General features: G+C 43.8%; 2 protein-coding genes across 2 annotated transcripts; both read right to left on the reverse strand.

Moving 5' to 3' along the window:
* Positions 1–131: 131 nt before the first annotated feature.
* On the reverse strand, positions 132–7761 carry znf687a (zinc finger protein 687a). The gene is made up of 11 exons (XM_072394268.1): positions 7707–7761; positions 5305–7263; positions 4657–4912; positions 4351–4517; positions 3554–3738; positions 3274–3450; positions 3023–3185; positions 2702–2935; positions 2485–2597; positions 1696–1798; positions 132–1598 (listed from the first exon to the last, which is right to left on the reverse strand). Exons 2-11 carry the CDS (start codon positions 7240–7242, stop codon positions 966–968), a joined length of 3969 nt encoding a protein of 1322 aa, XP_072250369.1. The 5' UTR covers positions 7243–7263; positions 7707–7761; the 3' UTR covers positions 132–965.
* Positions 7762–8769: 1008 nt separating this feature from the next.
* On the reverse strand, positions 8770–13136 carry LOC140316437 (26S proteasome non-ATPase regulatory subunit 4-like). The gene is made up of 10 exons (XM_072394270.1): positions 13079–13136; positions 11345–11485; positions 11153–11267; positions 10648–10734; positions 10470–10538; positions 10143–10358; positions 9912–10020; positions 9648–9785; positions 9327–9382; positions 8770–9242 (listed from the first exon to the last, which is right to left on the reverse strand). The coding sequence occupies exons 1-10, from the start codon at positions 13102–13104 to the stop codon at positions 9072–9074; spliced, it is 1128 nt and encodes a 375-aa protein (XP_072250371.1). The 5' UTR covers positions 13105–13136; the 3' UTR covers positions 8770–9071.
* Positions 13137–13417: the final 281 nt, after the last annotated feature.

The following is a 13417-nucleotide window of genomic DNA, read 5'->3' on the forward strand; positions in this document are numbered from 1 at the left end:
GGAGTAGACAGACACACCCACTGAATTTTGATAACAGTTATCTGATCAGAGCAAGATTTCCCTGCGCAAGAAAAACAAATGAAACTTCTTTCCCTTCCAGGAGATGGAACGAAGAAGGAACGAATTCATCCGATGTAGGTACAGTACGTTTAATTTAAAAAGGGTTGAGTGTTAATCGTTTTAATTTTCGTGATTGTGAAAGTTTCATCCTAATAAATACAGTGCGATCTACTCGTCACATTATTGTTGACCATTTTCCAAAGCCTCGAGTTTTTTCCACCGAATCCATGTTTCCAAGAGAAAAAGTCACGGGTCCAAATGACTTTAAACATGCTGAGAGGGGTTGTTGCTAAGAGGGAACGTTCAAAGGCTGAGTTCACCTTTTCTTCGGTTTTTACAACACAGTCTGTCTCTATTCATTCACAAAGTATTACCTGAGGCTTTGGAAAATGGTTCTCAATAAGTTAAAAAAGTACACAAATGATAACCGAATCAAACATATTCTAAACCGCAGCAGTGATTCCTTTTACAGATACATTTAAGTGACTTCATGGACAAACACCTAGATTACTCTACAAGGATCTTGTCAGTAGCGTGAAAATATTTCAAATTCAAACACAGATTTCATAGCGGTTGGAAAAAAAACCGATAAGTGAAACTCGACCACAGCAGGATTTGACGAACACGTTCACAGTTCTCTACAGGCACGGGATGATGTGAATGTGGTCAGACTGAGCCCTCGTCTCGTTAGTATGACTGAACAGAGTAACGCAGCGGTGATGCAGGTCCTGAGAATCAGAAGGTTAAGGCTTGTTTTGAACAGTGAGAGTAACATTCGACTTTAGATTACTGTAGCAGTCTTTGGTGAAGTCGGTGCAAAGGCTCACGACTCACGAGTGAACGACAACTCCAACAATGCAAAGGCACTCAAATATGTCATCTCCTCAACGAAACACGCGCTTCTTTTAGTTGCATTTGCCGTCTTTGGCTGTTTTTCCTGCATTCCTTGCAATGATAAAAGCCATGCCGTGAGTTCTGAAGTGTGTATTCAGATCTGTTGCCTTTTCAAAGTGTTTTCCACACACCTTACAGGCCAGCGCTCCCTCCTCTTCCTTCCCCTGGCCTGTGGAGGGTTGACTGGATGGCGAAGCTGGTGCAGAACCGTTCAGAGAACTCCTCTCATCGAGGTTCTTGACATTACCAGGGGAGGGCGATGTGTGCACACCCAGGGCCTGCTGGCTGTCGCTTTCTCTCAATTTGTGGGTGATGAAGCGATGGCGCGACAGGGAGGAGGTGGATGTGAAGCAGGCGCCGCACTGTAGACACTGCAGGCTGCCGCCATCTGTCCCACCTCGCCTGTGCTGACTAATGTGCTCCAGGAAGTTGGCCTTTTCCTCTGTGGTGAAGCCACAGGGGGCGCAGATAAACCCAGAGTCAGGCAGAGAGCAAGGAGTAGAGGAAGTGGAGCGCATCTTCTTCACTGGACTTGTCCGGTCTGTGGACTCCTCATTCTGCTCCATCTTCACAGCTGCTCTTCGTCTCCGGCGAGATCCCAAACTGCTGTCCTGTTCCGACGAACTATCGGCCTCCTCGCCTCTCTGCACAAAGAGGATGTTAAAACAACTGTTGAAGACATTGCAGTAATAATATCCACCTCTTTGAGTTCTTGTAAGAAGCACCGGGACAGTGGCTCACCGTCAGCGTGTCCTGGCCCGAACTGTTCATGCTGTGCCGCAGCTGAACGTGTCTCTCCAGCATCGATCTGCTGCCGAAAGTTTTCTTACTCTCAGAACAAAACCTGCACACACACACACACACACGCGCAAATGTGTGAACAACATTCACTCTGAAGCTGTTGTCATAAGCCGTTTTCTCACAAAAACACCCGAAACGTCCAGAGGAATGTGCAGACTTTTCCGTATTCACTGCTCACACAAGCGCATCACAGCGGGAGGCTTTCTGCTGGTGATGCAGGTTGTGGGGGGGGGGACAGCTGTCTAAAGCGCACAGCAGGCAGCACGTGATGGAAAAAGTTGCCGTGCTTTCCTTACAACACGCTGAGATGAGCGGACGGGGCTCCTTATTGTGCTGAGATGAGCGTGCACGCATGTTTCTGAGCGTTGCCACGACAGCAGTGGGTTAGTTCACTGTAAAGTATCTCTCACATCATTCAGGGACAAGGCCTTCCCTGCGCAAACATAATCTCCACAGCAGCACATTTTGCTCAATATTCATTCACATTTTCATTAGTGACAGTTTTCCTTCTTCATCTCAAGACTTTTAAAGCTGCATTTAAAGATGCAGCGACAAATTGTGTGAACAGACAACGATTTTAACAAGTGCTCTTGAGCCACTGCAGTGAAATCTACGCCTAAACTGTGTCTTTTTCTATGTAGCACCCCCGGAGGGCCCATAGATCACTGTCCCATTGTCACATCTTACAAAGTATCAAGGTTTGAGCTGGTCTGGAGAAGCCTTACTCACTGGCAGCGGAAGCCACGGTTCACGACTTTGTGTTTATCTCTGATGTGACGCCTCAGACTGGAGGTGGTGGTGAAGGAGCTCTCGCATTTGTTACACGGAAACTTCTTCAGAATCTACACAACAGAAACATATATGGTTACATCTTTTTATTTGCTACTGAGAAAAAAACTAAAATCTATTTAGATGTTAGACATCTTTGACCAGAAGACTACCCCACCTTGCCATGCTGTTCACTCATATGGCTAATGTAGTGCTCCCGCTCTGTATACTGGGTGCTGCAAGACAGACACTTCCACTTTGAAGGGGTCTTCATCCTTTCTGTCTTTACTTTCACTTCTTTCTCTCTATCCATCAATTCTTCTCCATCTGAGCTCTCAAACTTCACAGCTAAACGCTTGGAAGCCACCGGAGGTGACGGCAGATCTTCCTTTAATGTGGACTTCTTGTGGGTCTGAGGAACAGAGACAGCAGAGTAAATAAGGAGTCAGATGGAGAGTTGGGTGTTTTTGGTGTGGTCTTAACACAAGTAAAGATATACCTTGAAATGGTCCAGCAGGGAACTCCTCTGCGAAAACAGCTTGGTACATTCAGGGCATTTGAACACGTGCACCTTCTGATTGGTTAAATGACTGTCAAAGTGGGCGTACAGCAGCGGCTTGTGAGTGAAAACCGTGTCACACATGACACATTTATAAATCAGCCTGTAACGGAATAAAAGCGGAGTCAACTCATTTGAAAGGAAAACAACTCACGTGAACATGTGCGTGCGCATTTGTGTGCTGAATATACATAGTCTGTCCGTCAGTGAGCGTTGGGTGTTGAGCAGTAATGTGGCTCTGTATGCTGGGGGAGGATTTGAAAGCCATGGGGCAGCTGGGGCACTTGTGGAACAGGTCACAATGGGCCTGCTGGATGTGAGACTTCACAGAGTTCAGGCCTCCAAACACCACCAGGCAACTGGAGCATCTGCAGAGAGAGTAAGGTGAAGGGACACGGACAGAGGAGAGATGTCCAACAGCACGGCACTAAACTCTGAGTAATTCAGCGGCCACACAGGGAGATGACGCACCTGTACCCGATGCGGCGGGAAAAGTGCAAACAGGCCTCGTGCACGTGCTTTTGAAAGAGCGGCTGCTTGGCTGTGCCTCCACACTCCGGGCAGACATGTGGGGGGCAGCCTTGGTGGAGGCGCTGATGCGCTGCTGCGCTGCAGCTGTTGGGGAGGAGCATGGGAGGAGAGCACTCTGTGCACGGCTACACAACAGAGGAAGAAAATAGGAGGCAAAGGAGGAATTCAGTTTGACCTATTTCAGCATAACACATGAAAACAAATGGAAATGTTTCGGTCTGTCCTTAACACTACTTTTGTGGCTGTAAAATATTAAGCTTAAGATGGACGATCTAAAATAACATGAAAGTTAGGAATGACTGGTGACCTGACAGGATATATTTGGTTATCACCGAGGTGAAAAAGCCAAACGGATACACTGTTTCTGACTTTTTTCAGACTACAAGCAAAACACAGGCCCATCTGGCTCTCATCCATTCAAACGTTGATGTTTATTTTGGTGTTTTCCAGACCACAGACAGTTACCACAACTTTTTCACCATCTTCCTAGCTCAGATGGCAGCTCGACAATGTCCCCGAGTTAATGCGAGTGAAGCACGACTAAATGTCGCGAGGCACAATGAATAACGTCACATTGCCATTTCTCCTCTTCGAGGTTGTTTGGGATTTTTGTCGTAAGGCACGATTAATAAAAATGTTGAATACCATGGCAACAGTGGGAACTTAAAAGCCTCGAAGCATTCAGGTGGCCCCTGAAAATGACTCATTGTTTTTTGGACCCCATAAACAAGACTTACAGTGCTATGAGCTGGGTTGTTTTCTTGGAAATGGTCAGACACCTCCTCCTTGGAGCCAAACTGAACCTGACACTCGGGACATTTGTTACCCATGTACTGCACTGCTTCTGCTTCTTTCTTCACAGGTCCTGCGTGATGAGCCTGGGCTGCTGACTTCAGAGCCTGGCCTAAAACGGACGATGACGATGTTGCAAGGGCAGAAGACAAAAGAGATGGAGAAAGCAGACCAAAGCAATCACAAAGACTGTACAGAGAAATCGACTCCCAAAATACTATTAAAAAATAATGCAACATTGATTCCCTGACCAGCTGCTGCTGGCTCTTGCTGGCTTATCATCTGCTCCACAGGCACAGGTTTCATGACCAGGTGTGAACACTGCATGATCAGGCCTTTCTCTTTGTGCTCCCTGGCGTGTAAGAGCAGGCTGCACTTGTTGAAGAAGGCCAGCCGTTTGGCACAGTGATTACAGGTCACCTCAATCCTCAGGGAGCGCCGATCGTAGTGTTGTGCCAAACTCTGCTCCAAGGCAAAGGCATCCCCACACTCCAGGCAGCGGTAACCCTGGACACGATCAAACACACTATCTCTCAGACGTGCAGACTGTTGAGAATTTTCAGAACATACATCACTGGGCTGTAACAGTTACTTTCATTCTCAGTTCAGCGTTCCAGTTGATTAGTCATTTTGTCTCAGTTATGTCATTATATACGTTTACGAAGTCAGAAAAATAAAAATTATATATATAAATCATATTATTATATTATATATAAAAATTGCTCACATCATATCATCACATCATAGCTCAAAATATTCTCATTATCTGTTAGAATCTCATATAACAGCACTTTTAATCAGCTGGAACTTGATAAACTGAGAATAATATCAGTGACAAATTAGTTTAGTTACTGATTAACTAATTACTTGTTTCATTGCTATACATGATGTCAGCCCACCTGTGAAGGAAGGGAAATGCCCCATTCTGCTGGAATTGGGGAACTCAGATCTGGTTTATAACAGGGCAGCAGGTTCTTGTTATTGAGGATTTTATTGAAGGCGTCCACCAGGTTGGTCTGACTCTTTGAAATGATTGCCCCAGTGCTGTTGACTATGGATGCTGGCCTGCTGCTGGTTTGAGGGGGGAAAAACGGAAGAGGTGTGGGCAGGCTCATCCCGCTGTGAAGAGTTTTTTGACCCAGGCTGCGGAGGTTGACTGCACCTGGGCTGAGTCTGGAGGAGGAAACGGAGGGAAGTGCTGCACTTTTTGTGATGCTCACTGCTGTGGGAGACACTTTGGGCTTGGTCTCCACTGAGGTTTTCTCTTTAACTGTGCTAGCACCTTCAAGTGTTGCTCCTGCAGGCAACTCAGATTGCGGTAACAATTCCTTTTTGGATCTTGTGTTATGAAGTTCTGGTGAAGGTTTTGGGTTATCGCCATCCTTTGTAGCCGCTTTCCCAGTTCTTTTATATGTCCCACCGGTCACAGTCCTTGTGATGCTGCCAGTGGGCATTTTGATTTTAACTTTGAGTGGTCGCAGAGGAGATGAAACTGTCTCTGCAGCATTAGACAACACAGTATCCTCACAACGAGCATCACTGTTCTCTTCATTTGACTTGTCCCCATCTCCATCAACCTTTTCACTCAGGTCTGTAGTGTCCCCTGGCTTGTCCTTGTGACTGTGCTCAACTTCCATGAACTCCTTTTGGTGATGGAATTCCATGTGATCTAAAGCTGGACCTGGTGTTGAGCTTAAATCAGAGCTGCTGCTTCTGTTGGCGAATACAAGACCTGTCTCACTGGGCGGTGGGCTCTCAGGCGAGTCTCTCTCATCAATCACATGCTCAGGGTACTTCTCTTCTTGGACCACTGCAGAGCTCGTGCTGGTGGAGGGGAGGCTGCCCAGGGGGTTCTGCAGCTGTGTTGACACGGGACAGCTCGGGTTGGTAGGTTGCCCATCTTCATCACGTTGGGGTTCATGATGTGTTGATGTAAAGCAGAGATTAGGAGGAGCAAAAGTATTTTCAGTAGACCCCAGAAGATCAGAATGCAATTTTGGTTTATGTTTAATTTTGGGAGAGAAGGACGTTGGAGATTCTGGGCCTTCCTGGATCACCAGTGGGCTCCCCAAGTCTGGCTCTGAATCATCGTCTGTGTCTAAAACATGTTTGATTTCACTTTTAACACTTCCGTTTTGTGGTAAAGGGGAGGATAATGGATTAGCTTTATCACTCTGCGGGGAGTGAGGTGAAATGTGAGGACTTATAGAGGGTGGGGCGGGAGGAGATGATGAGATGGTACCTGTAGTGGTTGAAGACTGCGGATACAGGAGGGGCCTTAAACTGTTAATGACATCAGTGGTAGATGGATGCTGGATGGAACCAGGCTCAGCTCCTTTATCACCCTCATTATCATTCAGTGTGGACCTGAAAGGTGAAGGATGGGACCATGACTCTGTGTTAGACTGCTCCTGACTGCTGGGGATAGCCTCTTCGAACCCATTGGCAATGTCGGGCTCCATGGCAGCTTTTGCAGCATTCGCAGTAAGTTTGGGACCAAGCTGTGGCGTAGGGTCATCCAACTTTACAGGAGCCTGAGAAGCTAGGTCACTGCTTAAAGGATTGTCCGTGGTGTTCCTGGCAGAATTCTCTTCCTCTTCAAAAGACTCTGACCGCACTGTATTCTTCACAATGACGCTGATCACAGGGAGCTCGTTTTGAGGGGCTGCAGGGCCGGGAAAGCATGAAGAAGTCCCACCTTTGCTCTCATGTGCATTTGTTCCCACCTCATCCCGTTGCTCCTCTGGGTTGGATTGAATGGCTTCTTTTGCATCAATGTCAGGAATGTCAAAAGCGGCCAGCAAATCATCAAAATCTGGGGTCTTCATGTCCCCCATTGCCAGCACTAGGCTGGAAACCTACGGAGGCAACAGATGAGTCAGTATTACTGCAACAGTATGCATCCAGTCACACTGACAGCTGGGCTACCAAAGTTACACGTCTGCGTCTTAGTGAAACTGAACAGTTGGCACCACATGAGGCTCAAATGGCAAAGCCAGAAAGGCTGTATGTTCTTTACTTACAGAGACTTTACTGATGTTAAGCAAACAAGACTGAAAAAGGGTTAGAAAATCTGTCTGACAAGTTTAACTTAACTGTCATGCAACAAGTGGGTGCTGTTGCTAACAGCTAGCTGCTTTAGCAATTAACTGCTAGTTGGCCTTGCTAGTTAACCAGCGCTCCTAAAGCAGTCTAAACTTCTAATTTGATCTGTAAACCTCCCAGTTATTGAAGTTATGATATATTATGTAGCATGTTAGTTGAATTTTCCCGAACTGAAGCTGGCAGTAGTTTTTGTTACCTGCAAGTTAGCGAAGTTAGTTCCTGACTTTCCTCTCAGTCGCGTAAGTTTTTCGTCATCAACTTGTGCGACACTGGCTTCACTGTACGTACAGTTTAGTGTCCGCAAAAAGGAAATTAAACGGCTGTAAAGATTGATTTGTTCATCTATTTTTTTTCTTTATTTGATCTTATTTTTGCCCCAACCCCTTTATAATAATTTTTAATTAAGATATTTCCATTATCCACACTTATTAATACACATATTCTACTTATTATAGAATACTCTGCAATTGTAGCGTCTTATATTGAAAAATAAGACCAATAATGTTTACCTAATTCAATTTAGAGACAGTTTACTTGGGTGGAAGAAGTATTCAGAGGCTTTACTTCAGTAAAAGTAGTAGAGAACTAAAAAAAGAACTAAAAAAAAAAAAACTACAAAATGCAGAAAAATGTTCTTCATGACTCTTGAAATATAAGTACTTGTGTATTTGGTATTTGTGCATATGTATTTAATAGGCCAACTATTATTTATCAGGTTGAAATGGGCCATTTTTCCATTACAATAAACATGTTCTTTATCTTTTAATTAAACAGGTCAACTGTTATAATTAAAAAATAAAATGAAAACCCCAAAAAGGTCAAAGTGACACAAGTGTTTGATTTTTCAATCAAAGGCTCCCATCACAATTATTGGGATGAAAAGCAACAAATTTACATGTAGAATATTACAATTGTGAAATGTGTTTGTCTTGGCGTCAAATGGGTGAATGATCGTCAGAACAGTTTCCCAAAATTTCCATTCTACCAAGAATTTTATGCTTCCGTTATTAACTTTTCACTTGACAACACCATTTCCTGAGTTCTTATTTTGTCTTGTAGTGACTAAACCGACAGATAAATGTGGTAAATGCAAAAAGTGTTGCCCTGAAGTGTAAAAGGGTTCAAACTTGAGAGAAATTTGCACTCTGAAGATATACTTTAGTAAAGATATTGCACTAAAAAGAAAAATACATCATAACTGAACTTGAAATTGTTGGTTAAAAACACAAATGTATTCAGGCAATCAATGAAGTACGAACTTCTTTTGTTCAGTAAATTTATTGAAGAAACCTTTCCATGTTACTGAGTAGTTATATTACAAAAGATTCAAAATCAGGCAGATGTGCTTGACTCAAAAGTAAGGATGAGAATGGGGCCAAACAAAGAAAAAACAAAAGAAAAACTCAGAAAAGGCAAAGGTTGTTTACAGTCTACACAAATACATAAACAAAACATGTCCTACGGAGAGTTGTATCGTTACTGCGAATAACACATGCGGTGCAATTCTCAGGTCTTTTTTATTTCACCGTACTGTATTTTCAAGCTTTTCCTCTCAGGATGCTCATTTTTTTTTTTCCTCATCCTTCTTGGTATCGGGTTTAGAGCCCGTTTGGGAGGCCAGGGAGCCCATGGCGTTCCGGATGGCCTCGTTGTTGGGGTCGACCCCGGGGAGATTTTCTAAAACACTCTGAAGAAACTCTGGATCCTGCATTACATCATAATCTTCTTCATCCTAGACGCAGACAGCACAGATGTAAGTATTTCTCAAACAGATTTTTTTTTTAATTTTATTAATAGTGCAACAACTTGTTCTGACCTTAGCTTCGCTGGAATCCATGTCAGCACCTGTGTCCATGTCCTCAGCACCGAACTCTGAAAGACAAAAAAAAAAAAGATTGTTTGTGGAGAACAGAAAAAGAAACAGTTGCAGAGCACTTCTGAGCAGAGGTCATCATGCAGTACAGAAAAACCTTTTTCAAGGCAAATTCTTAACAGAATAAATCAAAACAATATACAGTCAATGCTGAACACTTAATTCCATAAAGATTATGTTCATATTGTCTAGTAGAGATGAAAAGAAAAAAGAAATAGTGTAGCTTTTAAGTTCTCAGGGACATAAAAAAATCCATGAATTAACCTGCTCCTGCTCCCTGCATGGACATCTGCAGAGCATAGGCGATCTGTTCATCCTCGGTCATGCGGCTAAAGTCTGGTAGAGCAGGCGTGGCCGAGTCCGTCTGTGGGACAGACATCTTCAACAGGGCATCTTCGGACTCTGAAGAAGAAAGGACAATATTCACAGCTGACGCACTCAGGTCCATTTGTCATACATTTGAGAACATTGAGCAGAACCTGGGATAAACATACAGCCACTTCAGTCGCTGTATGTTTTTTTTCTCACCATCTGCAGCAGGGGAGGAAATACTGGCTTCAGCAGCCGATGCAACTGCAGCTCTACGGGCCTCGTCCTCCTGTCGCTGTCGCTGCTCCTCCATGGACACCCGCAGAGCCTGCGATGAACGAAAGCAGACCATTAAAAATAGAATGTCCCAGAAAGATATTCTTTCAGAAATATGGAAAGTAACCACGGAGCGTTCCACTTCTTTTTTTCTTTTTCTTTTTTCCCCCTCACCAGGGCCAGCTCGGGATCCGCACTCGGATCGACTCCAAACTCAAAGTCGCTGGCGCCCAGGCCCAACACAGCACCTCCTTCTCCCGCCAGGATGGGTGAGGACAGCAGAGCGTCAGCCAGGCTGGGCCCCGGAGGTACCGTCACCAGGTGGGAACCTGCTCCCTCTTTGCCATTAAGTGTGTTGATAAAGGCCGTCAGCTTCTCTGTGTTCATCTCCTGAAGGACAAAGAGAGTAACAGGATGAGCGTGTAGTCCACACGAGACAAAATGTGAAAAAATACGAACAACAGCATAAAATATGTTCCAGATGCTCAAATGGAAAATTACCTCTTCTCCAAAGTTAATAATATCAACATTGACCTTTTCCTTCTTGAGACGCTTTGCCATTTTGATCAGCTACAAGAAGAGAGAACTACTTTAACCGACATAAAGACCAAGTCACAAATCTGCTGTTGGTCAATAAATACACAGGAAAACACAACGACTTGTGCAGGACTCGACTCACTTCTTTTTCGTTGTCCTCCACTGGGCTTCCAACAAATGCAATAATGCGCATCTTGTGGTTTTTGCCCTGCCTGTGCTTCAGCGCCAGCTACAGATGGGAAACACAGCAAACGTGAACGAGAAAGATCGTGAATTTCAGTGAGCGCCTCACAGGAAAACACAGAAGCACTAAGTACCGGATGTTTTCACAGAAGACTTTTAACCATGGCAGGAAATGCACAAATGTAACCAATTAGTCAATAAAGGCAACACTCTTTAGAGGTTCGGGTCTTCCATGATATGAGGCGTTGTTAATGTTATGCGTTTTATGCTTTTTCAACATCTGAGTTCATGCTGTGTCACTGGAGTTGAAAGGGTGATAAAACCAGAAGTATCACTTCGAACTTCTCCTCTGTATTTATAGTCATTGCTTTATTTGCATATGTCGACCCTTCAGTCCAGTCAGAATTCTTTCCAGCTGCTCTGTTGTTGTCCTGCAGGAGATTACAAAAAAATGACAGACTCACATGCGCCACCCTGATGCCGGTACAGAAACTAATGTTTCCTCGAGGCTGCACAGCATGCAGCTTGGACAGTATCCTCCCCGTATCTGGCGTCAGCGTGGTCAGCACCTCGCAGTTGCTGAACAGGGACGAAACGCCGGCATTATATGAAGAAGTCAAATGTCAGTGCGCTTGTTAAAGTACAACGCTTCTTACTTTGCCATGGTGATGAGGCCCACATTGTTTTCAGGGTTACTGCGAGTCTTGGAGTGACAAACGATATTAACGGCATCCTGCTGAGCCTGCAGCCTGGTGGGAAGGAAGTCTCCATTTCGCATGTACTCACTGTTGTCCACACTAAGAAAAATGAGCAGCAGCATAAACATCACTACCTCTTGAAAGAAACCCTCAACTTAATGCATCAAATTTTCTTTGATCTCATTGGAAAACATCATGAAACTAAATAATAAATGGACTGTACTTGTATAGCACTTTCCTGGTCCAGTTGACCACTCAAATCGCTTTAACACTACACGCCACATTCACCCATTCACTCACACAGCATGTCTTGTCCTGAGTGCCACACAGTGTTTTCTGCTAAGCATTCACACACTTTCCCAGACCAATGGACACATCAGTAGGCAACGTGGGGTTTAGTGTCTCGCCCAAGGACCCTTCGACATGTGGAACCTTCCGACTGGTAGACAACTGCGCTTCCTCCTGAGCAACAGAAAAGACTACTGGCTAAATATTTCTAATGACTTAGGGAAATAGTCTGACCACGTTTACACACAGCAGTGATGTAGGTGCGTTGTATTGAAATTACTTTTGCTAAAAAAATATTCCACAAGAAGGACATTAGGTAACCAAAATATCAAGACTGATCATTCAAAAAAAAGGAAAGTAAAAGCCATAAAAGTGACAGTCGTCACTGCATCATCACACTCACCCTCCTGCCCTCATATTTCATATAGGAAAATGTTTCACTGAAACAAATTTTATCTGGACGAGTTGTATTAGTTTGCACTGATCCCTCCTTTAAGGACACAATTGGCCATAAAAATGCCTCAAAAGCATAACACAGCCTGATCCATCACTGCGGGGGCCGAGGACTTGGGTTCTTCAACTGGTTTGATTGTGCATCTCTAATGAGAGAACTATATAAACTGTAGGGGTTTGGACACCGAAACCATGAGTCAATTAATCATGTAATTGATTCACAGACAAATGATAGCTACAGAAGTTTCAAAATATCCAAAAGAGCGAGAAACTACGACTCTATATTGTGAAGTAAGTATCGACATTTATGAATTAAGGGTTTTTACGGCTTTGTTGGAAGGATAAATCAATGGGAACATGAAAGATTAGCCTTTACAAAATATAGTTGTCACTGTTGACAAGGAGATTAATTAAACCTATATTTCGCAATAACCAAGATGTGTTTGGAATGACTTAGTCACACATTGGTCTGGTTGGTCAGATAAAGGTAACATCTGAACCCTTCACTGAAGAACAGTTGCTCGTTTTGACAGTGACAGAGGGTTTTGGTTTTGTTAGCGAGCTAATGCTAACGCGGTATAGATAGCTGTTTTCATGCACCGACTGACGCAACCTGAACTCCACAAATGGGTAAACAAACGTTATCTAGAAACAATGCAAAGCAGATGACCGACGGTAGACAGGCTATCTGTTAAATAACAAGTCCGGTCGGGAAATAAATCTATATGCAAGCGAACAATATTTGCTGGCTTCTGGCTAACGTTGGGTTATGCAGTGACTCAGGGAATAGTTCGGCCATAAGAAAACCAAAACAAAGCGGGTAAACTCGTTGCTGTGAGTCACACAAACAGTTATAAAATAAGCACAAGTTTCCTTTTTCATGTGACAGCGTTACTGAAACAAAGTTAGTAACAAAAGCCTTGATTTTTAAACACATTTTAGATTCCTCACCAGACCATAGTACTTTCGAGCACCATCTTGATGCGCGTCGTTTACGTCTACGTCCACGTGGGGGATTGTGGGTAATGAAGTTCTATTAAAGACCTAAATTTACTAAGGTAAAAAAATTAGGTAATCGATGTTACCCTTAAAAGTCCCTTTTTGATTAGACTGAGACGTTTTCTATCGACACTGTCAGAGAAACGAGGAAAAATTTTACAGAACATTAATCAGAACAATAGACCATGCCAGGTTAATTTTTGTTTACTTTTGATGATATCTGGTTTTATCAGTTAATAACTTAGGGAAGACTAACAGCATCACATAAAATATATCAACAAGACTGCACAT

This window comes from Leuresthes tenuis, unplaced genomic scaffold (genome assembly GCF_036924035.1).
Source record: "Leuresthes tenuis unplaced genomic scaffold, fLeuTen1.0.hap1 SCAF_10, whole genome shotgun sequence".
Lineage (NCBI taxonomy): Eukaryota > Metazoa > Chordata > Actinopteri > Atheriniformes > Atherinopsidae > Leuresthes > Leuresthes tenuis.

Coding starts and splice junctions, on each gene's coding strand:
- LOC140316437 (XM_072394270.1), bottom strand. CDS start 13,104: ATGGTGCTCGAAAGTACTATGGTCTG. Junction 10,735..11,152: donor CCGGCATCAGGGTGGCGCAT/GTGAGTCTGTCA, acceptor TCCCATCTGTAG/CTGGCGCTGAAGCACAGGCA. Junction 9,786..9,911: donor TTCCTCCCCTGCTGCAGATG/GTGAGAAAAAAA, acceptor TTTCTTCTTCAG/AGTCCGAAGATGCCCTGTTG.
- znf687a (XM_072394268.1), bottom strand. CDS start 7,242: ATGGGGGACATGAAGACCCCAGATTTTGATGATTTGCTGGCCGCTTTT. Junction 4,913..5,304: donor GCATTTCCCTTCCTTCACAG/GTGGGCTGACAT, acceptor GATCGTGTCCAG/GGTTACCGCTGCCTGGAGTG. Junction 3,186..3,273: donor CTCACTGACGGACAGACTAT/GTATATTCAGCA, acceptor ATTCCGTTACAG/GCTGATTTATAAATGTGTCA.